This window comes from Haematobia irritans, chromosome 5 (genome assembly GCF_050003625.1).
Source record: "Haematobia irritans isolate KBUSLIRL chromosome 5, ASM5000362v1, whole genome shotgun sequence".
Classification (NCBI taxonomy): Eukaryota; Metazoa; Arthropoda; class Insecta; order Diptera; family Muscidae; genus Haematobia; species Haematobia irritans.
The window spans coordinates 100628554-100655703 of record NC_134401.1 but is presented as its reverse complement, the minus strand read 5'-3'; the positions used below and the strand labels follow the sequence as shown (position 1 = coordinate 100655703).

General features: G+C 33.1%; 1 protein-coding gene across 2 annotated transcripts; it reads left to right on the top strand.

Annotated features, from left to right (window-relative positions):
- Nucleotides 1-8137: 8137 nt before the first annotated feature.
- On the top strand, nt 8138-26602 carry TpnC4 (Troponin C TpnC4). Of its 2 annotated transcripts, none has more exons than XM_075309956.1 (6): nt 8138-8159; nt 8677-8740; nt 14123-14156; nt 20577-20975; nt 21047-21067; nt 26357-26602. In XM_075309956.1, exons 2-6 carry the CDS (start codon nt 8738-8740, stop codon nt 26359-26361), a joined length of 462 nt encoding a protein of 153 aa, XP_075166071.1. In that variant the 5' UTR covers nt 8138-8159; nt 8677-8737; the 3' UTR covers nt 26362-26602. The 2 variants fall into 2 exon arrangements, with proteins under 2 accessions (XP_075166071.1, XP_075166070.1); XM_075309955.1 differs by lacking the exon at nt 8138-8159 and adding an exon at nt 8178-8350.
- Nucleotides 26603-27150: the final 548 nt, after the last annotated feature.

Here is a 27150-nt window from a genome sequence, read left to right as displayed (position 1 = left end):
ATGGTCTCTAACAACCATGCAAAAATTGGTCCACATCGGTCCATAATTATATATAGCCCCCATATAAACCGATCCCCCGATTTGGCTTTCGGAGTCTCTAAGAGAAGCAAATTTCATCCGATCCGGCTGAAATTTGGTACATGGTGTTGGTATATGGTCTCTAACAACCAAGCAGAAATTGGTCCGCATCGGTCCATAATTATATATAGCCCCCATATAAACCGATCCCCCGATTTGGCTTCCGGAGCCTCTAAGAGAAGCAAATTTCATCCGATCCGGCTGAAATTTGGTACATGGTGTTAGTATATGGTCTCTAATGGCCATGCAAAAATTTGGAAATCGGTCCATAATTATATATAGCCCCCATATAAACCGATCCCCAGATTTGACCTCCGGAGCCCCTTGGAAGAGCAAAATTGATCCGATTCGGTTGAAATTTGGTACGTGATGTTAGTATATGATATCCAACAACCATGCAGGAATTGGTTCATATCAGTCCATAATTATATATAGCCCCATATAGGCGACCCCCATATTTCAATTCTGGCTCCCTACGTACCGTGCAAAAGTCCATATCGATTCGTAATTATTTGTAGACTTACCTACACATAACTTTTTTGTCTAATATATACCACGTATGGACTAACTCACAATTTAGAAAACGAGTTAAGATACCACAACCCAAGTAATTCGATTGTGGATGACAGTCTTTCGCAGAAGTTTCTACGCAATCCATGGTGGAGGGTACATAAGATTCGGCCTGGCCGAACTTACGACCGTTTATACTTGTTTTATTTATAAACTAATTCATTGTTTGTTTGTATTTATAATGTCGTGCAAGCAAACATCACATATTTTTACACACACTATTTTATTTCAATTTCAACAATAAGTAATAATTCCATATTTACATCGTGTGCCCATCAAATGTACAAACGCAGACATCATGTAACTGCAAATAAAAATAAATGATCCATATAGCAAAATTCAGAACAAACAAGTATATACGGCCGAAAGTTCGGCCAGGCCGAATCTTATGTACCCACCACCATGGATTGCGTAGATACTTCTACGAAAGACTGTCATCCACAATCGAATTACTTGGGTTGTGGTATCTTAAAACTTCTTAACATCGTTTTCTAAATTGTGATTTAGTCCATACATGGTATATATTAGACAAAAAAGTTATGTATAGTTAAGTCTACAAATAATTACGAATCGATATGGACTTTTTGTACGTACACGGATGAAAAAGACTGTTTTTTATATGTTTGGCTATAAACATTATATGTTTGGAACACAAATTTTTAAACACAATATTTTTGAGTGCAAGCATATAATGTTCATAAACTAGCATAACATGTTTGGGACATATATGTTAATATGTTAGAACATATTATGTTTGGGACATAAAATGTTTGTGAATATAATATGCTTGGATGCAAACATATATTAATTTAGAAATAGCCTATAAACATATATGTGTTTAGTAGCTTGGAGCGCTATTTAACAGGGAGCGATATTGAATTAAGTTGGTGGTTGTTGCTTGTTATTACAAAATTAACATTTTATTTTTCCTTGGGCAATTGATCAGCTACTTCTTTGATCCTTCCAAACTGTGTGGTCCGCTGTTCGAATCCCCGTCCGACAAAAGGTAAAATTAAAATAAAATAAAAAATCATACAATTGAATAATTTCTTCTACAATGTTTGTATTACAGAAAAAGGTGCTAAGAACTAAAAAATCTCGTGGAAGTGAGAAAGATGTGGGGGAATATACAATTGGGCAGAAACAAAATTTTGAGCATTCAGGTCGAAAACCTATGTTGTTAGCACCTATATTACCTGTTTATTTTCATAATTCGTTATGATTGTAAATATATAAATAAATAAATAAAATTTTGAGCACAATATTGTTTGGGAGAATTTATTTTAAGCATATAATATTTTTGGGTGCAAAATGCTTCCAAACATATTATATGTTCACATAATAACATATTGTTTTTTGGAAGACAACATTATTGAATTTGGATGCAAAAATACAAAATGTTTGGAACTTAGACTACCCAAACATATATTGTTTAGACTAATATGCTTTCAAACATATTATATATTGGAAGAGATCAAACATATAAATGTTTGGGCAATACTCAAAAATATATATGCTTGAAGCAAAATATGTTTGGGAGTATATGTTACAGAAGCGATTTTTTGTGAGCGTGTAGAGAGCCAGAATTGAAATATGGGGGTCGCTTATATGGGGGCTATATACAATTATGAACTTGATATGGACCAATTTTTGTGTGATTGGGGATCGATTTATCTGAGGGCCATATATAACTATAGACCGATATGGACCTAGTTAAGCATGGTTGTTAACGACCATATACTAGCACAATGTACCAAATTTCAACTCACTCGGATGAAATTTGCTCCTCCATGAGGTTCCAAAACCAAATCTAGGGATCGGTTTATATGGGGCTATGTACGATTATGGACTGATATGGACTACTTTTGGCATGGTTGTTAAATATCATATACTATCACGTACCAAATTTCAAGCAGATCGGATGAATTTTGCTTCTCCAAAAGGCACCGGAGGTCAAATCTGGGGTTCTGTTTATATGGGAGCTATATATAATTATGGACTGATAGGAACCAATTCCTGCATGGTTGTTGGATACCATATACTAACATCACGTACCAAATTCCAACCGAATGGGAAGAATTTTGCTCTTCCAAGGGGCTCTGGAGGTCAAATCTGGGGATCGGTTTATATGGGGCCTACATATAATTATGGACCGATATCGACCAATTTTTTCATGGGAGTTTGAGGAAATATATTAACACCACGTACCAAATTCCAACTGAATCAGATGAATTTTGGTCTTCCAAGAGGATACGGAGGTCAAATCTGGTGATCGGTTTATATGGGGGCTATATATAATTGTGAACCGATGTGGACCAATTTTTGCATGGTTGTTAGAGACCATATACTAACATCACGTACCAAATTTCAGCCGGATCGGATGAAATTTGCTTCTCTTAGATGCCTCGCAAGCCAAATCGGGGGATCGGTTTATATGGGGGCTATATATAATTATGGACCGATGTGGACCAATTTTTGCATGGTTGTTAGAGACCATATACCAACACCGTCTACCAAATTTCAGCCGGATCGGATGAAATTTGCTTCTCTTAGGGGCCTGTCAAGCCAAATAGGGGGATCGGTTTATATGGGGGCTATATATAATTATGGACCGATGTGGACCAATTTTTGCATGGTTGTTAGAGACTATATACTAACACCATGTACCAAATTTCAGCCGGATCGGATGAAATTTGCTTCTCTTAGAGGCCTCGCAAGCCAAATTTTGGGGTCCGCTTATATGGGGGCTATACGTAAAAGTGGACCGATATGGCCCATTTGCAATACCATCCGACCTACATCAATAACAACTACTTGTGCCACGTTTCAAGTCGATAGCTTGTTTCGTTCGGAAGTTAGCGTGATTTCAACAGACGGACGGACGGACGGACATGCTCAGATCGACTCAGAATTTCACCACGACCCAGAATATATATACTTTATGGGGTCTTAGGGCAATATTTCGATGTGTTACAAACGGAATGACAAAGTTAATATACCCCCCATCCTATGGTGGTGGGTATAAAAACAGGTATATTTTTCAATTACACTTTCCTTTTTTGTGTTCACATAAAACCAAGTGCCACTTATGAATAAATAAATTAACACAAAACACAGTAAATCCGTATTCTCCGTCCATTCCAAGAAACAATCAACACATGACTGACGCTATATGAAAATCGTGTGTACCTGCTCAATGTTTTTATAAAATTCTTTTCGCTGCAAAAAAGTTAAAAAATTAAATGGTCACGAAAAAATGTAAATGGTCTTTATGGCCATGTAATGGTTCTAGACATATCTATACTTAACCTATAAAAATACTTTTTTCCCTGTAAAAAAGTAAAAAAAAAATTGAATGGTCAGGTACATGATTTTCCCGACCATTTAATGGTCTCAAATTCTATCATTTAAATGGTAGAACATGTTTGCGGTATTTGAGAACCATTCAAATGCTTATTGCCACCATACATTTTTCTCCGCTCGAAAACTATTTTTACAAAGACAAAATACATGGGTTTCGCGGCAATTGCATGCCTTAGATAAGCATTAAATGGATGCGGCAACCATGTCCAAACATGGTTTTTCTGTGCGTGTATGACAAACTCATATTACATTCATTGCTTCTCCGCCAATTTTGCACCACTTCTAGACCCAAAAAGAAAATTTTCACAACTTTTTTGGCAACGCTTTTTCGCAGCATTATTAAGATATTAATTTATGAAAGAATAGTTTTAATATCAATTACTATTTTTTAATTAAATTGACTAAACTAAATTAATCAAGTTCAACCACAGCTTTATTTCATAAATATCTGACTTCAAACATTGCCATCGGTAACTGCTACCACAACCCAAGTAATTCGATTGTTCATGAAAGTCTTTAGCGGAATTTGGTGCGATTGTATATACTTGTTTAATTTTTATAAAAATTAAAAAAAAAACTATTGACATTTATAGAAAAATGGAAAATCATAAATAGAGTTTCAAATTCTGGGGGGGCTAAAATTTTTCTGGGGGGGTCTAAGCCCTCTCCCCAGAGGCCTTCCTACGCTTATGATGGGGGCTATATATAATTATGGACCGATGTGGACCAATTTTTGCATTGTTGTTAGAGATCATATGCTGACACCATTTATATAATTTCAGCAGGATCGGATGATATTTGCTTCTCTTAGAGGCTCCGCAAGGCAAATTTGGAGGTCCGTTTATATGGGGGCTGTACGTAAAAGTGGACCGATGTGGACCAATTTTTGCATGGTTGTTAGAGTTAGAGACCATATACTAACACCATGTATCAAATTTCAGCCGGATCGGATGAAATTTGCTTCTCTTAGAGCATTCGCAAGCCAAATTTGGAGGTCCGTTTATATGGGGCTATACGTAAAAGTGGACCGATATGGTCCATTTGCAATACCATCCGACCTACATCAATAACAAGTACTTGTGCCAAGTTTCAAATCGATAGCTTGTTTCGTTCGGAAGTTAGCGGAACGGACGGACATGCTCAGATCGACTCAGAATTTCACCACGACCCAGAATATATACACGCAGAGAAGAAACATGATTGCCACAATCATATTCGAAGAGCAAAATAATATGACAGCAGCTATTTTTGCGGCGACCATGTAACATTTTAACCTGCAACCATGTTGGTTCAGTGAACATGGTTCTAAGAAAAATACAATTGTCCTCATCTAAAATGTTATTATATTGATAAAAAGAATTTTGTTTCCATTAAAAGACAATGGTCACGATCTAAAATGTTATGTTATTCGTCAAAAATCTTTTTCTTCTAGTTAAAAGAACATGGTCACAACCTAAAATGTTTTGATTTTTATGAAAAAACTTTTTTCGTCGTCGAAAAAAGGACGCCACTTGAGAAAAGAAAACACAAAATCAACTTTATTTATTTGTTTATAAACTAATTCATTGTTTATTTGTATTTATAATGTTGTGCAAGCAAACTTCACATATTTTTACACACTCTAGTTTGGTTCAATTTCAACAATAAGTAATCATTCCATATTTACTTCGTGCCCATCAAATGTACAAACGCAGACATCATGTAACTGCAAATAAAAATAAATTATACCAAATATCAAAATGCAGAACAAAAACCAGGTATATTTTTTCAACTACACTTTCCTTTTTTGTATTCACATGAAACCACGTGCCATTTCTGAATAAATAAATTAACACAAAACACAATAATTCCGTATTCTCCGTCCATTCCAAGAAACAATCAACACACGACTGACGCGCAAAATGAAAATCGTGTGTACCTTCTCAATGTTTTTATAAAATTCTTGTCGCTGCAAAAAAATTAAATGGTCACGAAAACAATGTACATGGTCTTTATGGCCATGTAATGCTTGTAGACATGTCTATACGTAAACTATAAAAATACTTTTTTCTTTGCAAAAAAGTAAAAAAAAATTGAATGGTCAGGTACATGATTTTCCTGACCATATAATGGTCTCAAATTCTATCATTTAAATAATAGAACATGTTTGCGGCATTTGAGAACCATTTAAATGCTTATTGCCAACATATATTTTTCTCCGCTCGAAAATTATTTTTACAAAGACAAAATACATGGTTTTCGCGACAATTAAATACTCTAAATAAGCATTAAATGGATGCGGCAACCATGTCCAAACATGTTTTTTCTGTGCGTGTATATTTTTTGGGGTCTTAGAGCAATATTTCGATGTGTTACAAACGGAATGACAAAGTTAATATACCCCCATCCTATGGTGGAGGGTATAATAAAAATCATTTATGTATCAAAATATCACAGAATTTTTTAATTCACATCCAAAACATTGAATTCGGATCATACCTTAAGAAGTGATGCATATTCATTGCAACAGCTGTAGAAATTCATCGCTTCTGCGCCAATTTTGCACAGCTCCCAGATCCAAAAGGAACGTTAGGCAACTTTTTTGACAACGCTTTTTTGCTGGGTTATTATAACCTGTGCCACAGTAGTGGTGATGGGTATAATTAATTGGCTTAACAATTTTTTTTAACCAAAACACAATGCATAAATTGGTTCATATCGCTCCATAATTATATACAGCTCCAAATAAAACGATTCCCCGAGTTTACTTCTTAAGCCTCCGGGAAAAAGCAAATTTCATCACATGAAATTGGTACGTGATGTCAGTAAAAGTTTCCTAATAATATCTAATTATACAATTATTGTTCGAGCTTTTATGGACAGATATAGATTAAGGAACATGGTTAATAGAGCCATTGAAAAGAAAACGCCAGATACAAATCTATACACGCCTGGACTGTACATGTTTCGGTTCGGGCGAATGAACCTTTCCACAGCCTTTAGTATAGATCTGGCTGGGAGAGATAACTCAATTTTGGGCCCTTTATGCTAACTCCTTATGGAGAAAACATTTGGGAAATTTCCTCTTACAAATTGAATCATCTTTTCTCCCACTGTACATCATCTTTTCATATAACTTACAAGTCCCTTAATCTTATTTTTATTTCGTTTTGTTACATAGTAATGCAACAACACGAAATTTATCCTAATAATCATGAAGAAATTGACCGGTATCGATTCACAATTAGGCCTCATATAAACCGATTCCCAAATTTGCCTTCTTGTAGCAAAAAATTACATCCGATCTTTTTGAAATTTTGTTCTCTAAGCGATCAAGAACTGAATTGGCTTATATAAAATGAGCGTCAAAATAAAGTGTACTAAGGGTTTGTTTTAATAAACAGTTTTGTGTTGTTGAGTTTTTTAAACCAAATAATGTTTAATAAAATCTCAGAGGCTGAAAAGTATTACAGTATTTTGAAACAAATCTATCTGGGGGCTTTGTTACACAATTCATTTGCTCTGATCATTTTTGGACAATAATATATCGCGAAGTTTAGGTTGGTTAATAGCTCAATGACCTTGCAATTCTATATCCATTGAAATTTCGCATTATATTCCATTTGTCTATCTATGGTTTCAATACCACAAAACTATGATAGTCTCATGGGTTTTCCTTTATTTAATTTGGAAATTTCTATGATGACAATGGTCACTCCCTTCTTTTCATCTTGGGTTTGCTAACACATGGTTATACCATGTGTGTGTGTGTGTGTGCATGCAGTTCTCAATAAAAGTGAGAAAAACGTATGGGTTGATCATAGGTGCGTCCAAAGTGGCAGTGGTGGCATAAAGCATTCAACACACAGTGATTTCAAATTCAAATGAAAATTCAATAAGGGGATTGAATTGAAAGCGAGTCGTCGTATACGCTTTACATTATGGGTGAATTGGATTCATTTCTCTCTGATGTTGCATTCACATGTTTTATCCACCACCACCACCACCACCACCACTGCCATTAACAACAACAACAACAGCAACAACATTATTGGCGACACAGTAGCTTCATTATCAGCATTATTTGGATAGTAGGGCGCAGCAGTAGCAGCAGCGTCATCGGCATTGGCAAAGCGAAATTTTCAAAACTAATTCGATCTGATCGAAAGGTAATTTTTTAATTGATGCAAATCACCAGAGTTGAGTGATTATCGTGGTGCGCTAACGTGAACAACATAGAATTTTGTCGGTCGCTCGATCATCATCTTCGACGCATTCATTGATCTTTTCTTCGCCGAAGAATTGTCGCGATTTGTTTTTTTTGGTTTTTTATTTCAATACCTGTTCTCCTTTCCATTTGGTGGGTAGCGAATTTGGAGCAAAATGTCAAAATAAAGTGATAAACTTAAACTAAAAAATAATAATAAGTAATGACAATTGTAGTCCGAAGAAGTGTTAAGGGGATTTCTATTAAAACAAGGATAAGCCGATAGCCAGTGCTTAAATGTCTATTATAGTTTTTAAAATTTTAATAAATAATAAAAAAGGATTTTCCAAACTGTGATAATTCGATTTCTAACTAAGGAAATAAGAAAATCAAAAACAAAAAAAAATATTTTCACAAAGTTAAAAAAAAATAAAGTTAACAAAAAATCAAAAATTCCCCATACATTTTTATTTTTATAGCGGCCGATCTAAGGACCATTTCCATTACACCTTTGGATTTATTTAAAAAGAACACAACAAAATGGTGAGTTTGAGTTTGATTTGATTTTTATTTTTCTTTGTTTTTATTTTTCGTTTTTTTTTTTTTCTCTTTCGATTTACAACACCTGATTTTAATTATTTCGCATAATTTTTCCGTGATCATTTCTGAGTTTTTTTTTTTGCTTGGGCTTCTCACGATTACGGCCTTGGTAATTGAAAATAACATCATTAATCAAATGAAAATTGTACTGATCTATTTTAGAGGTTAATTGTAGGATTCTATTTCGGTCGGTCTGCTTAATTGAATGCAAATTTGTTGGCTAATCGAAAAATCTCGAAGAGCTAATGTGTCAATGGAGCAACATATTGAGAAATTTATTTTTAAACAAAAATTTTGTTTTTTTTTTAATGTTTTAGTAACGATGATACTTGTGGAAACTACCGCATGGTGGGGTGGATACAGAGTATGTTTTAATACACCTTGAGTTTGGTACGAGCGAAAATCATTACCTCCACAACAAAAAACATCAAACTTTTATTGCTAGTAAATTGGATAAAATTCTTAAAAAATCCCATTTGTCCGATATTGGGAGCCTCTGTGGTCCAATAGTTAGCATGACCACCTTACAACTGGGTTCAATCCCAGTTTCGACTGAACATCACCGATATATTATCCCCTATCAGTAATGCTGTTGACATTATTTCACCGGGGTTAGGTTAGGTTAGGTTAGGTTAAAGTGGCAGCCCGATTAAGATTCAGGCTCACTTAGACTATTCAGTCCATTGTGATACCACATTAACTTAAAGTACCTATTACATATGGGCACTTCTAGTTTTAACCGCTGAACCTTCTTGATTATTTTTCTTTGTTGAACCAACCAGATTGTTCCAAAAACATTGGCAGACTGCTTAAGTTAACGTTTTCCAGATCCGCCAGTAATCTGAAGCTATATGATCCTAAAAGTTGCTTGCGCTTTACACAAAATGCAGGACACTCACACAAGAGGTGTTTAATTGATTCCTTTTCCTCCGCATCATGACAGCTCATACAATAGTCTTTATACTTCGCGCCTATAGTTTAGTTGCAAAATCGCCTATCAGGCAGCGACCCGTTATAGCAGATATCAGGAGTGATATCTGACGTCTCGAGAACATTAGCATATCTAGTTTAAATTTAAATAGGGCCATATTAGCTTGGTGTCGTTACAGCCCTTGCAATTCTCCCATCATATTTCACCGGGGAATATACCTTAAAAGAGATTACATGGATTTTTAAGTCCCGTGTGGACTTAGGTTAGGTTAGGTTAAAGTGGCAGGCCGATTAAGATTCAGGCTCACTTAGACTATTCAGTCCATTGTGATACCACATTAACTAAAAGTACCTATTACATATGGGCACTTCTAGTTTTAACCGCTGAACCTTCTCGATTATTTTTCTTCGCTGAACTAACCAGATTGTTCCAAAAACATTTGCAGACTGCTTAAGTTAATGATAGCCATCACAAGGCTGTCTTTAGCAACTGAGGCGAACGATCGTTGATCCCTTTTGGAGGATGGCAGCTCATCCGGTGATCGTTCCCTTTTTCCAGCCTCAAGAATTCCTTGAGCCCATTTTAAGGAATCGCTTTGTTTAGCCCACAGCGTGCTTGGGTCGACTGATCCTAACTTTAGGATAAACAAAGCATTTCTGCGTTCCTTGAATCTCTTTCGTGAGGGATTACCTCCTTTTGATGTCGTTACATTAGAAAAAGTACGACTTGTCAAAGTGTCGACCCGTCTACAGGTCTACGACTACGTCTACGACTAATTGGGCCTAACTCTTGGTCATTGCCCAAATTTATAACTCCAGTCGATACCCATCCAATGGGCCCTGAAGTTAGCAACCCAGTGGATGACTTTGAATTTCGCTGCACGGTGGCTTAATATCCCACCACACTTGAAATTCTTAGTAGGTACCTATTACGATGATTTTATCCGCTATTAAAAACACGTCCGTTCCGTTCGACGGTTGAATTGAATTGGACTTATTATATCTAAATTGACATAATCGCTATGATGATGGTCAATGCTCGCTTTGAAACCTTTTAGGAGAGAGAGAGACAATTTTCCATTTCTTGGGTGTTTGTATAATTTTTAGTCGCCAGCGGATTAAATTCCTTCGTAAACCATACTAGCCCGAGCAAGAAGTTTTACAAATCCTGGATGGAAGAGAGAATCATGACTGGAGAAACTTGGTAAAATACATTACAGTCTCAATTACATACCGGAAACTAATAATATCAGTATTTTTAATTATTACTGCATACACATATGTGTGCCTTTACCCTTAGAGTAATTTTTTTAAAATTAAATTCCGGCTGACGAGAATATGTCATACCTCCCATGTTCTCGTTTACGAATTCGCAAAACGCAAAATTTTGAATTGTCTATGACTTTTGAACCATTCAATATTTTTTCTTAAATTGTTTTATACCCTCCACCATAGGATGGGGGGCATATTAATTTTGTCATTCCGTTTGTAACACATGGAAATATTGCTCTAAGAATCCATATTCTGGGTCGTGGTGAAATTCTGAATCGATCTAAGCATGTCTCTCCGTCTGTTGATCTCACGGTAACTTCCGAGCGAAACAAGCTATCGACTTGGAACTTGGCACAAGTAGTTGTCGGACGGTATTGCAAATGGGCCATATCGGATCGGACGGTATTGCAAATGGGCCATATCGGACCACTTTTACGTATAGCCCCCATATAAACCGACGCTCAGATTTGCCTTGCGGAGCCTCTTGGAGGAGCAAAATTCATCCGATCCGGTTGAAATTTGGTACGTGGTGTTAGTATAACAGGTTGGCTGATAAGTCCCCGGTCTGACACATAGATGGCGTCGCTAGTATTAAATGCATATTATTTTTATATAGTACCAACCTTCAAATGATTCGTGTCAAAATTTGACGTCAGTAAGTCAATTAGTTTGTGAGATAGAGCGTCTTTTGTGAAGCAACTTTTGTTATTGCGAAAAAAATGGGAAAATGGAATTTCGTGTTTTGATAAAATACTGTTTTCTGAAGGGAAAAATATGGTGGAAGCAAAAACTTGGCTTGATAATGGGTTTCCGGACTCTGTCCCAGGGAAATCAACAAGAATTGATTGGTATGCAAAATTCAAGCGTGGTGAAATGAGCACGGGGACGGTGAACGCAGTGGACGCCTGAAAGAGGTGGTTACCGACGAAAAGATAAAAAACTCCACAAAATGATTTTGAATGACCGTAAAATGAAGTTGATCGAGATAGCAGAGGCCTTAAAGATATCAAGGGAACGTGTTGGTCATATCATTCATCAATATTTGGATATGCGGAAGCTCTGTGCAAAATGGGTGCCGCGCGAGCTCACATTTGACCAAAACAACAACGTGTTGATGATTCTGAGCGGTGTTTGCAGCTGTTAACTCGTAATACACCCGAGTTTTTCCGTCGATATGTGACAATAGATGAAACATGGCTCCATCACTACACTCCTGAGTCCAATCGACAGTCGGCTGAGTGGACAGCGACCGGTGAATCGTCTCCGAAGCGTGGAAAGACTCAAAAGTCCGCTGGCAAAGTAATGGCCTCTGTTTTGTGGGATGCGCATGGAATAATTTTTATCGATTATCTTGAGAAGGGAAAACCATCAACAGTGACTATTAGATGGCGTTATTGGAGCGTTTGAAGGTCGAATAATTGGGCTTCGAATTGCATCCCCACCCTCCGTATTCTCCAGATCTGGCCCCCAGTGACTTTTTCTTGTTCTCAGATCTCAAAAGGATGCTCGCAGGGAAAAAATTTGCCTGCAATGAAGAGGTGATCGTCGAAACTGAGGCCTATTTTGAGGCAAAACCGAAGGAGTACTACCAAAATGGTATCAAAAAATTGGAAGGTCGTTCTAATCGTTGTATTGCTCTTGAAGGGAACTATGTCGAATAATAAAAACGAATATTGACAAAAAATGTGTTTTTCTTTGTTAGACCGGGGACTTATCAGCCAACCTGTTAACATATTTATCTAAGTTACCATTGAGAAGACGAAGTTTTAAGATACCTTGTCATGGGGATTTGTTATCGTGGCCCAAGTTATTCGATTTGGGAGCCATCGTGGTGCAATGGTTAGCATGCCCGCCTTGCATACACAAAGTCGTGGGTTCGATTCCTGCTACGACCGAACACCAAAAAGTTTTTCAGTGGTGGATTATCCCACCTCAGTAATGCTGGTGACATTTCTGAGGCTTTCAAAGCTTCTCTAAGTGGTTTCACTGGAATGTGGAACGCCGTTCGGACACGGCTATAAAATGGAGGTCCCTTGTCATTAAGCTTAACATGGAATCGGGCAGCACTCAGTGATAAGAGAGAAGTTCACCACTGTAGTATCACAATGGACTGAATAGTCTAAGTGAGCCTGATACATCGGGCTGCCACATAACCTAACCTAACCTAACCTTGGATGACAACCTTTGATAGAACTTTGGAGCCTTCGACCCTATACAACAACTGGATTAGTAACGAAAAGTTGATATTCGTATTGTACATATTGTATCCAAAAACTAGATATTTTGCATCGAACTGTCATACAATTTATCCCAGTTAGGTTTAGTTCGATCACTAGGAAGTTTTTCAGTAGTGGCTTATCTCCTTTTGATAATGCTGGTGAAATTTCAGAGTTCACCTCTAAGTGGTTTTAAGCATACTTCTAATCAGAAAATTGAAGAGCACACATTGATATGAGAGAATTTTAACACTTATAGACCTGTATGTATAACAGACGGCCACCTGTTGTAGTCTGGTGTTCAACAATTTAGCATTCTAGGTTTAGCAGGACGATATTTGGAAATAGCTCAGCGATGTGTGCCTCAGAAATTTAAATTTTTTTTTAATACACAAGCAAGCATTATGCGATAATCAAAATAATATCAGGTATTCTATATTCAATGGACGAAATTCGGAAGAAACCCATTCACTATAAGAAACAGTCAAATATATATAAAAGCGAACATCTCCCACATGTATTTCAAAACCCATTACCATGTGATTCACTATTTTTTTTAATTTAATATCAAATCTTATTTGTAATACGTAAAGGTATTTCGTTTTGTTTAATACAAAGTGGAAACAGATGTAGGTTAAGAATTTGTACCAACTCACATGTGAGTGAAGAAATTTTTCAAAACTAAATCGAAAAAGAAAATCAATCAGTATTTCTCAATATGCAGTGCCAATTTGTGCATACAATATTAATATAAAAATTTTTGCTAAATAATTGCCATCATAAATAATCAAATTCTAATCTTGTGTTTGGTTTTTTCTCTTTTCATTTTTGTGTTTTTTCATGAATTACAAACATTTTTGTATCAACCGTAATGCTGCCCTGCCACTAATGCTGCTATGTACAATAGGCTGAACCACAATACGACAAGGAACAATTGAGAGGTAAGACGATTTAATATAGAATACAGAATGCGTAACAAATCCAGCTAAAATGAAAAAAAAAAGTCCTCCCAAAATAACGAATAAGAGATTTTGACCCAATGCAGACAATTTTGTCAACATTTTATTTCTATAGAAAATTTTGTCAAAAATTTTTTTTTCTATAGAAAATTTTGTCAAAAATTTTTTTTTCTATAGAAAATTTTGTCAAAATTTTATTTCCATAGAAAATTTTGTCAAAATTTTAATTTTTATCGAAAATTTTGTCAAAATTTTATTTCTATAAAATTTTTTGTCAAAATTTTATTTCTATAAAAATTTTTGTCAAAATTTTATTTCTATAGAAAATGTTGTCAAAATTTTATTTCTATAGAAAATATTGTCCAAATTTTATTTCTATAGAAAATTTTGTCAAAATTCTATTTCTATAGAAAATGTTGTTAAAATTTTACTTCTATAGAAAATTTTGTCAAAATTTTATTTCTATATAAATTTTTTTATTTCTATAGAAAATTTTGTCAATTTTTTTTCTATAGAAAATTTTGTCAAAATTTTATTTCTATAGAACATTTTGTTAAAGTTTTATTTCTATAGAACATTTTGTTAAAGTTTTATTTCTATAGAAAATTTTGTCAAAATTTTATTTCTATAGAAAATTCTGTCAAAATTTTATTTTCATAGAAAATTTTGTCAAAATTTTATTTCTATAGAAAATTTTGACAAAATTTTATTTCTAAAGAAAATTTTGTCAAAATTTTATTTCTGTAGAAAATTTGGTCAAAATTTTATTTCTATGGAAAATTTTTTCAAATTTTATTTCTATAGAATATTTTGTCAAGATTTAATTTCTATAGAAAATTTTGTCAAAATTTTATTTCTATAGAAAATTTTGTCAAAATTTTATTTCTTGTTGTTGTTTTTATTGCAGCTTAAAACCATACATTGACTAAACTACAAGTGTAGCTTAACCAACAGAGGAAAAGTATGTTTGTCAAATTTATTTGGGCAAAGCCCTTTAGACTGCAAGATGGTTGGATGGACGCACGTTTCAGAATTACCACATTCCTCATCAGCATCCTCTACTTGCAGCAAAACTATCAACCAATTATCAGAATAAATTCAGGCAGTTCATTAAACCCAACAATAAACCACACTTGAACCTTCCGAAAAATGGGTTTACATTGATAGCCGGCTTATGCCGAAATAAATTCGTACAAATATCTCTCTTTTCCTTTGCCACCATCAAATCATCGATTTGAGTGAAGTTGGCTGGGTTTTATTTTGAGCGTGTTTCCTCTTCTTTCTTTAAATCGTTTTGTTTTGTTATTGTTGGTTTTTGTTCTTTAATCATTGTTGTTGTTTTTTTTTTGGTTAAGCTACACTTGTAGTTTAGTCAATGTATGGTTTTAAGCTGAAATCAAAACAAGTATATACAGCACAAAGTTAGGCCGGGCCGAATCTTAAATACCCACCACCATGAACCAAATATTAGGGTTTCCTTTGAAATTTCAGGAGGGATTGAGGACTTGAGGACACTTCCCGAAGATAAATTTAAAGATTTCACCTATGAGGACTATATCAGATTCTGGATTAATAAGAACCATTTTTGTTTGAGTTTTAGAGGAATCATTAACATCTTTTGTAAGTGTGCAAGAAAATTGTAAAATAACGTCTTGCTTTGAAATCTTAAATCTGTAGATTTTCACCCGAGAAGTATCTGAAATCTGAAAATTTTACATTGAGTTTCAAGCAATTTTCATGATCAGTGCGCCTTCTATACCCTCAAGAAATGAAGTCGGTCTATATGGAGGCATTACCAAAAGGACCGATAAAAACTTAATCCGATACACGTTTTTGGGAGCCTAAAATAATATTTACAATTTCAGGCAAATCGCATAAAAACTAGGGATTCTAGAAACCCAAGAAGTAAAATCGGGATATCGGTCTATATGGGGGCTATATCAAAACATGGACCGATACTCACCATTTGTGGCACACCTCTTTATAGTCCTCCAATACCTATAAATTTCCAATTTCAGACAAATTGTATTTAAACTACGGATTCTATAAGCCGAAGACCCCAAATCGGGAGGTCGTTTTATATGGGGACCATACCAAAACATGGACCGATACTCACAATTTTTGGCACATGTATTGGTGGTCCTACAATACCTCTAGATTTCCAATTTCAGGTAAATTGAATAAAAACTGCGGTTTCTATAAGCCCAAGAAGTAAAATCGGGAGATCGGTCTAAATGGGGGCTATACCAAAATATGGACCGATACTCACCATTTTCGGCACACCTCTTTATGGTCCTAAAATACCACTAGATTTCCAATTTCAGGCAAATAGGATAAAAACTTCGGATTCTAGAAGCCCAAGAATTAAAATCGGGAAATCGGTCTATATGGGGGCTATACCAAATATGGACCGATACTTACCATTTTCGGCACACCTCTTTATGATCCTAAAATACCACTAGATTTCCAATTTCAGACAAATTGGATAAAAACTACGGTTTCTATAAGCCCAAGACCCCCAATCGGGAGGTCCTTTTATATGGGGACCATACCAAAACATGGACCGATACTCACAATTTTTGGCACACGTATTTGTGGTCCTACAATACTTCTAGATTTCCAATTTCAGGTAAATTGAATAAAAACTGCGGTTTCTATAAGCCCAAGAAGTAAAATCGGGAGATCGGTCTATATGGGGGCTATACCAAAATATTGTCCGATACTCACAATTTTTGGCACACGTATTTGTGGTCTCACAATACCTCTAGATTTCCAATTTCAGGTAAATTGAATAAAAACTGCGGTTTCTATAAGCCCAAGAAGTAAAATCGAGAGATCGGTCTATATGGGGGCTATACCAAAACATGGGCCGATACTCACCATTTTTGGCACACCCCTTTATGGTCATAAAATACCTCTACATTTCTAATTTCAGGTAAATTGGATAAAAACTACGATTTCTATAAGCCCAAGACCCCAAATCGGGAGGTCGGTTTATATGGGGACTATATCAAAACCTGGACCGATATAGCCCATCTTCGAACTTGACCTGCCTGCAGACAAAAGAAGAGTTTGTGGACATTTTCAGCGCGATTGCTTCATTATTGAAGACTGTAGCGTGATTACAACAGACAGACAGACAGACAGACAGACAGACAGACGGACAGACGGACATCGTTATATCGTCTTAGAATTTCTCCCTGATCAAGAATATATATACTTTATATAGTCGGAAATCGATATTTCGATGCGTTACAAACGGAATGACAAACTTATTATACCCCCGTCACCATTCTATGGTGGTGGGTATAAAAACAACAACAGAAAATTTTGTTAAAATTTTATTTTTATAGAAAATTTTGTCAAAATTTTATTGCTAAAAAAATTTGTCAAAATTTTATTTCTATAGAAAATTTTTTATTTCTATAGAAAATTTTGTCAATTTTTTTTTCTATAGAAAATTGTGTCAAAATTTTTTTTATAAAGAAAAGTGTATATCTATAGAAAATTTTGTCAAAATGTTATTTCTATAGAAAATTTTGTCAAAATTTTAGTTCTAAAGAAAATTTTGTAAAAATTTTATTTCTATAGAAAATTTAACCAAATTTTATTTCTATACAAATTTTTGTCAAAATTTTAATTCTACAAGAAAATTTTGTCAAAATTTTATTTCAATTGAAAATTTTGTCAAATTTTTATTTTAATAGAAAATTTTTCCAAAATTGTATTTCTTTTGTCAAAATTTTATTTTTCTTGAAAATTTTGTCAAAATTTTATTTCTATAGAAATTTTTGTTAAAAGTTTATTTCTATAGAATATTTTGCAAAACTATCAACTAATTATCAGAATAAATTCAGGCAGTTCATTAAACCCAACAATGAACCACACTTGAACATCCCATAGCCGGCTTATGCCGAAATAAATTCAAAACAAACATAGCCGGCTTATGCCGAAATAAATTCAAAACAAACATTCCTATGCCACTGTCAAATCATCGATTTGAATTCTCTCTGTTGGTTAAGCTACACTTGTAGTTTAGTCAATGTATGGTTTTAAGCTGCAATAAAAACAACAACAAATTTTATTTCTATAGAAAATTTTGTCATAATTTTATTTCTATAGAATATTTTGTCGAGATTTTATTTCTATAGGAAATTTTGTCAAAATTTTATTTCTATAGAAAATTTTGTCAAAATTTTATTTCTATAGAAAATTTTGTCAAAATTTTATATCTATAGAAAATTTTGTCAAAATTTTAGTTTTTAGAAAATTTTGTCACAATTTTATTTCTATAGAAAATGTTGTCAAAATTTTATTTCAATAGAAAATTTTGTCAAAATTGTATTTCTGTTGTCAAAATGTTATTTCTCTTGAAAATGTTGTCAAAATGTTATTTCTATAGAAAAATTTTTTTCTTTATAATATTTTGTCAAAATTTTATTTCTGTAGAATATTTTGTCAAAATTTTATTTCTATAGAAAATTTTGTCAAAATTTTATTTCTATAGAAAATTTTTTCAATTTTTTTTATAGGAAATTTTGTCAAAATTTTATTTCTTTAGAAAATTTGATTTCTATAGAACATTTTGTTAAAATGGTCTATATAACCATTTTGTTAAAATTTTATTTCTATAGAAAAATTTGTCAAAATTTTATTTCTATAGAATATTTTGTTAAGATTTTATTGTTATAGAAAATTTTGTCAAAATTGTATATCTATAGAAAATTTTGTCAAAATTTTATTTCTATAGAAAATTTTGTTAAAATTTTATTTCTATAGAAAATTTTGTTAAAATTTTATTTCTATAGAAAATTTTGTCAAAATTTTATTTCTATAGAAAATTTTTTCAAATTTTTTTTATAGGAAATTTTGTCAAACTTTTATTTCTTTAGAAAATTTGATTTCTATAGAACATTTTGTTAAAATGGTCTATATAACCATTTTGTTAAAATTTTATTTCTATAGAAAATTTTGTCAAAATTTTATTTCTATAGAAAATTTTGTCAAAAATTTATCTCTATAGAATATTTTGTTAATATTTTATTGTTATAGAAAATTTTGTCAAAATTGTATATCTATAGAAAATTTTGTCAAATTTTTTTTCTATAGAAATTTTTGTTAAAATTGTATTTCTAAAGAAAACTTTATTCTATAGAACATTTTGTTAAAATTTTAGTTCTATAGAAATTTTTTTAAAATTTTATTTCTACAGAAAATGTTGTCAAAATTTTATTTCAAATGAAAATTATGCCAAAATTTTATTTCTCTAGAAATTTTTGTCAAAACTTAATTTTTATAGAAATTTTTGTCAAAATTTTATTTCTATAGAATATTTTGTCGAAATTTTATTTCTATAGAGTATTTTGTCAACATTTTATTTCTATAGAAAATGTTGTCAAAATTTTAGTTCTATAGACGTTTTTGTTAAAATTTTATTTCTATAGAAAATTTTGTTAAAATTTTATTTCTCTAGAAAATTTTAGCATAATTTGATTTCTATAGAAAATTTTGTCAAATTTTTATTTCTATAGAAAATTTTGTTAAAATTTTATTTCTATAGAAAATTTGGTAAAATTTGTTTTTTTTTCTAGAAAATTTTGTCAAAAATTTTATTTCTATAGAAAATTTTGTCAAAATTTTATTTCTATAGAGTATTTTGTCAACATTTTATTTCTATAGAAAATGTTGTCAAAATTTTAGTTCTATAGACGTTTTTGTTAAAATTTTATTTCTATAGAAAATTTTGTTAAAATTTTATTTCTCTAGAAAATTTTAGCATAATTTGATTTCTATAGAAAATTTTGTCAAATTTTTATTTCTATAGAAAATTTTGTTAAAATTTTATTTCTATAGAAAATTTGGTAAAATTTGTTTTTTTTTCTAGAAAATTTTGTCAAAAATTTTATTTCTATAGAAAATTTTGTCAAAATTTTATTTTAAAGAATAGTTTGTCAAAATTTTATTTCTATCTAGATGATATGCACGTCAATTATGACCAAATCGTTGATAAATGTAGATGATCGCAATGGACTTAACGATCACAATGGACTGAGTAGTCTTGGTGAGTCTGAAACAAAATCGGGCTGCCACTTTAACCTAACCTACTAAACGATGGGTCTTAGATTGGTCCTTCGTGGTATTACATACAAATGCACAAACTTATTATACCTTGTACCACAGTAGTGGTGAAGGGTGTAAAAATGAAAAGTTACCAAGACTTAAAAATTTTTCTTTATTTTAAAGAAGCAGCATAGTTGGCTCTATACTTTTTTTCATTTTAGCTAAAAGAAAAAAATAAATATTTCTGTTCACAAAAAAATCAAAAAAATCAAAAAAAAAAACAAAAAAAAATTAAAAAATCTAAAATTAATTTTACAAATTATCAATTTTTTTTATTTAAAGTTTTGCGCAACGCTTTCAAAGCATTCGACCATGATGACAAAGGTTACATTGAACATGCCGATGTCCATCAAATCTTGGAAATTTTGGGCCAGAAATTAGACGAGAAGGCAGTAAAGGCGCTCATAAAAGAAGTGGACAAAGGCACTACAGGCAAATTGAATTTCTCACAATTTTGTAAATTGGCCGCCCGCTTTGTAGAGGTAGAAGAAGATGGACCCGTTCTAATGGGAGAATTGAAGGAGGCTTTCCGTGTTTACGATAAGGAAGGCAAAGGCTATTTGACAGTACAAACATTGCGTAATATCTTGCATGAATTGGATGATAAGTTGTCGAATCAAGATTTGGATATGATCATTGAAGAAATTGATGCCGATGGTTCGGGTACCGTAGATTTTGATGGTAAGTTGAGAGAAAAGAAGAAAAAAAAACAGCCAATAACCAACATTCTTAATTTTTCCATATCTTTGCAGAATTTGTACAAGTGATGACAGGTAAAAATATGCAAGACATTTTGGTCCATCAACGTTTTACCTTTCAACCCCATTCCCTTAACCTACCCACAAGTCGTTGTCCTTGTCCCTCGCATCGTCAACGTTTACATCGCCGTTTGGAGATGCAATGTCAACGTTTCCTCCAACAATTATGGCATCCACTAAGCAATATGCATGATCGTTGTGTCCAACGTTATGTCTGGCATGTCCAACAACCTGCTTCAGAATATAAACCATCATCGTATAAGGAAACAACAACAACAATGAATACAACCACAACAACAATGACTTCATCATTAGCTGCTGGCGATACAGCTGCATCTTCTTCGTTAACCTCATCATCATCATCATCATCGACATCTGTTTTATATTGTCGTCCCCGATTCCGTCCTCGTTTCCCCAAATGGGTACCCATTTTAACTTTGTATCGAGAAATAATCCAAAATCCCTTCCGTCGTCATCGTTGTCGCTACATGATCACCCATAAATAATGGAATGTCCTTGCGCTGTCGTCTAATGCCGTTGCATGCATTTACTTAGTTTCTGATTTCTGCTAACATTCCACTGCCAAAGCACTACCTTCGTAAAGGTTAGTTATCCTTATCAAAATAACAAAAATCATCTCATATACCCATACTACAAGCTCACTCCGAATAGTAAATAATTAGGGATACACTCAGAAAAAAGTGAACTCTCGATTTCACTAAAGCCAATTTAACTTTATTTTAGTTCATGGAATTATTATGTTTGGGGGGGGCAGGGCTGTGGAGTTGAGTCAATTTTGCACGATTCCGACTCCAGCATTTCTTTTTAGCCTCGACTCCGGAGTCGACTCCAGGTGGTGTACCTAAATCTCATTTTAACAGTATTCCAATTGTAATTTTAAGGTGTACGAGTGTTCCAAAAATAGATCGATATAAGTACGTGTTTATAGGTCCAAAAGAACTCTAATTTTAAATTTTGATACGACTCGAAGAGCTTCCAAAAAAGTAGTTTGGATCCCCAATCTGTGATCCGGAAGTAGTGCAAACTTGGATCATCTCCAATGAATTTAACATGGGCTTGTCATAGGACGGAAGTACACCCTTTTTGGATCCTTTGCATTGCTTTAGAAGTTGTGCCCTGGAAGTTAATTTGAATGAAGAAATTTAAAAAGCGAAAAACATTTTTTTTTAACCAATTTCACTTTTTCTTTTATCCATATGTTTTATTACACTATTATTTTCAAATTATCTAATTTTTTACAATTTGAAAAACTTTTTTGCTCCGACCAGGGATTGAACCTGGGTTTGCTGGCACCATAACAGAACGCCTTAGTACACTCAGCCACAAACGCCATTGAACATAAAGCGTCGAAAGGTCAATTCAAATGGTTGTGATAAGATCGTAATACGACACCAAGGAATAACATTCTAATTTATTCTCGAGATGTTCTTTATAAGTATGAACGAAAAAATAAGAAACGCAGGTTCAAATCTCACCAGCGGCAATTTTTTTATCAAATATTTTTCTAAAAAAATATTTTTTATGCTATGCATCGTTCATATTTTCGGCATATAGTTTCGTATAAATATATTTTTTCCATTAAAAATCAAAAAAAAAAAAATTAAAATTCTCGTAATTTGCAAAACCTTCTCAAAAGAACTTCCATGGAAGCGAAAAAGTCAAACGGCACAGGTTCAAATCCCAGCGGAGATAAAATTTATTTTATTATTATTATTTTTTACTTTTTTATTAATTTTCTATTTTTTCTATTTTTTTGATTAGTTTTCTATTATTTTGTAAAATTTAATTGTCCAAAATTTTCACTTAAAATAGCCTGATTGCGTTCTTTCTAATATTTTTCCACAAGGACTGCATCGGAAGTAGAAAAAAATCATTAGGGGATCCCAAGACGCGCTTTAGAAGAAATGTTTGTGTACTTGTACAAAAGGACTGCATCGGAAGTGGAAAAAAATCATTGGGGGATCCCACGATGCTCTTTACAAGAAATGTTTGTGGACTTGTCCAAAAGGACTGCATCGGAAGTTAAAAAAACTCGATGGGGGATTCTGGGATGGGCTTTAAAAGAAATGTTTGTGGAACAACTTCCAAATTTTTTTGCTGGGATTTTAGGGTTGATGAAACAAACATTCTCCCAAAAGACCGGCTCAGATGGCACGTTAGCAGAGATTTAATTTAAAATTACAGCTTCCAGGCACATCGGTTGTATACTCGTAAGGAGATTTCTCAAGTAATTATGTAGGGCTATCTGAAAATCTGGGAAATTTCCGCATTTATTTATGGATCTCAAATAACTCTGACAAATTTCTGACAAATCTTATGAAAATTTTAGACTGGGAAAAATCTCTTAATACAAATCGGAAGTTGGGTTTATTATATACCCTCCACCATGGATTGCGTAGAAACTTCTACGATAGAATGTCATCCACAATCGAATTACTTGGGTTGTGGTATCTTAAAACTTCTTAAATTGTGAGTTAGTCCATATGTGGTATATATTAGACAAAAAAGTTATGTATATATGGGAGCTATATCTAAATCTGAACTGATTTGGCTGCTATTGCATGTTTTACGAGAGCCCCAAAACATTCGGGTGTGCGAAATTTTAAGAAAATACTTTGATAAATACGTCAATTATAACAAGATCGGTGATAAATATATATGGCAGCTATATCTAAATCTGAAGCGATTTTATCAAAATCAAGAGCGATTGTCTTTGCGTCAAAGTAAAACTCTGTACCCGATTTGAGGACGATCGGACTTAAACTGCGAGCTGTACTTGGCACGCAAAATTACATATACAGACAGACAGACGGGCATAGTTAAATCGACTCAGAATTTAATTCTAAGACGATCGGTATACTAAACGACGAGTCTCAGACTTTTCGTTCTTGGCGTTACGTACAAATGCACAAACTTATTATAACCTGTGCCACAGTAGTGGTGAAGGGTATAATTATTGGAGTAAAGGAACCTTTCTCCAAACATTATAATACCATGAACTCAAATAAAGTTAAATTGGCTTTAATGATATATGGGGTTCATTATACCCTAAACCACAATATTGATTTTAGACCCCATCAAATATATACCGATCGACTCAGAATCACCTCCTGAGTCGATCTAGCGTTAAGTGTCCGTCCGTCTGTCCATGCATTTGTTGTTCACAGGATTCCGGTCGCAATTATTAACCGATTTTGATGAAATTTGGTACAGGGAGTTTTTTGGGCACAAGGACGAACGCTATTGAATTTGGAAAAAATCGGATCAAATTTAGATATAGCTCCCATATATATGTATCGCCCAATTTCGACAAATGGGGTCACTTTGCGCTTTTTTTCTAACGGATCGTCACCAAATTTGGCAAAAGCTAATCTTTTCCATCGCCTTTCAAGTCTGCAAAATTTCATCCAAATCGGTTCAGATTTAGATATAGCTCTCATATATATGTATCGCCCGATTTTTCTAAATTTGGCCATAAAACCCTTATTTATCAACTGATCTTACTCAAATTTGGCTAAATATAGTCTTCTATAGCACTAACTATATGTGCACAAAATCATCGAAATCGATTCAGATTTAGATATAGCTCCCATATATATGTATAGCCCGATTTTCCCAAATTTGGCCATAGAACCCTTATTTATAAACCGATCTTACTAAAAGTTGGCTAGATCCAGTCCTCTATAGTACTAACTATATGTGCAAAATTTCATCGAAATCGGTTCAGATGTAGATATAGCTCCCATATATGTATCACCCGATTTTGAAAAATTCGCCCCTAATAACCTTATGTTTGACCATACAGGCCTAATTTCTTAACTGATATTACTCAAATCTTGCACAAGGTAACCTTTCGTGGTATTAATCAAACCCGCAAAATATTATGCAAATTGGTTCATATTTAGATATAGCTTCCATATATATGTATCGCTCGATTTTCCCAAATTTGGCCATAGTACTCTTATTTATTAACCAATGTTGCTCAAATTTCAATTTTTTATGTACTAGCCGATCGTACTTATACGTACTTGTAGCTCTTACATAAGAATATTGCTCGATTTTTACAAATTTTTATTTATTACCCACACTAATTTAACGATTTTCTCTTTTTTTTAATAATGGGCTCAATATTAGTGGCATACTAACTCCGTAGGCGCAATATCAACACAGCCAGTGTTGCTAGAAGTAGGGGAAATTCCCTATATGTAGGGTTTTTCTAATATTAAGCGCCTTGTAGGGACGTAGGGCCACAATGTAGGACATTTTCACTCAACACAATTTGTAATAATTTTTACATTTTGGTGGCTCTAGAGGAGGAAATTAGAAGCCAGCAAGGATTGATCTTTAACAATGTGTGGTAAACTTTATTCCTGTAGAAAATTTTGTCAACATTTTATTTCTATAGAACATTTTGTCAAAATTGTATTTCTATTGAAATTTTTTTCAAAATATTATTTCTATAAAAAAAATTCTCAAAATTTTATTTCTGTGGAATTTTGTCTCAAAATTTTATTTCTATAGAAAAATTTCTCACAAAAATTTGTTTATAGAAACTTTTTCCAAAATTTTATTTTTATAAAGATTTAACAAAAAAGATTACTAATTTGGGTAGAATTCTACCAACTGTGGCAACCGTGGTCGAAATACAAATTTATATTCTAAGTTATATACGTTGCATATTCATGTTTTAAGATAATAAAGTACTTAGAACCATTTTTGTTTTGTAAAATTTTTTAAATTTAACGAAAAATATAGTAGGGAAAATTGTTTGGGAATGTATTGGAAAGTAGGGAACTTTTTTGTCCTTGTAGGGTAAACCGAATATTTTCCCTGGCAACATTGACTATGAGCTATAGTCAGATGGACACAAAACATCCGTAGACATGTACCCCTTAATTTTCTTAAATATGCAACTGCGATTTATCTCCCAGACCTATATTTACCCTACAAATGCTTATGATTACTAATTCTGTAATGGTGGTTTAGGGTATGATATAGTCGGCCCCGCCCGACTTTCTACTTCACTTACTTGTTTTTTGTGTAAATATGGTTATAAAGCTTTTTATGCGATTTCCCATTAAAAGTAACAGGCAAAATCGTCTTTATCACGTCATTATTTGTTTCCTTTAAAACTAAATAAATATTTTTCTTCATTCAAAATATAATAACCATGATAATTATTACTTCTTCATATATGTATCTCATTCAACTCTATCGTTGGTTCTTATTATCATTTTAGTTATCACAAACACTCATTGAAATTGTTTTTATTTTTAATTTCAGGTTAAATATAAGTTTTATAACCATCCAATATATGTTTCCACTTTTGGAACGGATTTCGAAGGCAAAGAAGACATATTGTTTTTTTCTAAACTTTAAAATTTATTTAAATCGTTAATTTTATTTTTTTTTTCAAATTAATTATAATTTTGTTGAAATTAGTTAAATTTTTATCAAATTTATTTTTGTTATTCCACTGTAAAAAGTCACCATATTTAATAAAGAAAATTAAAATTTTTGAGAAAATAATCCATACTGTTATTATTCGTTTTTTTTTTTCAATTGGAAAAAAGTTTAAATTGTTTGGAAGCGAATATATGATATTCTTCGCCAGCAAAAATTAGCATACGGGAAAGCGAACAACATCAGGACTGGTACAGGACTATTCCCTAGTGTGTATTGAGCAGTCCCAGTCCTATTCCATAACAGGTTGGCTGATAAGTCCCCGGTCCGACACATATATGGCATCGCTAATATTAAATGCATATTATTTTTATTTATTTATTTATTTACAAAATTAGACTTATAGTATAATATAAGAATAATATTACAATAGTAGCATTGGCTACAGAGGCCATCCGCTAAATATTATTTTTATATAGTACCAGCTTTCAAATGATTCGTGTCAAAATTTGACGTTTGTAAGTCAATTAGTTTGTGAGATAGAGCGTCTTTTGTGAAGCAACTTTTGTTATTATGAAAAAAATGGAAAAAAAGGAATTTCATATTTTGATAAAATACTGTTTTCTGAAGGGAAAAAATACGGTGGAAGCAAAAACTTGGCTTGATAATGAGTT

Bases quoted from the DNA above. Each gene is read 5' to 3' on its own strand.
- TpnC4 (XM_075309956.1), top strand. The intron at 14,157-20,576 runs GTAAGACGATTT...TTTTATTTAAAG, and splicing joins CGACAAGGAACAATTGAGAG to TTTTGCGCAACGCTTTCAAA. The intron at 20,976-21,046 runs GTAAGTTGAGAG...ATATCTTTGCAG, and splicing joins GGGTACCGTAGATTTTGATG to AATTTGTACAAGTGATGACA.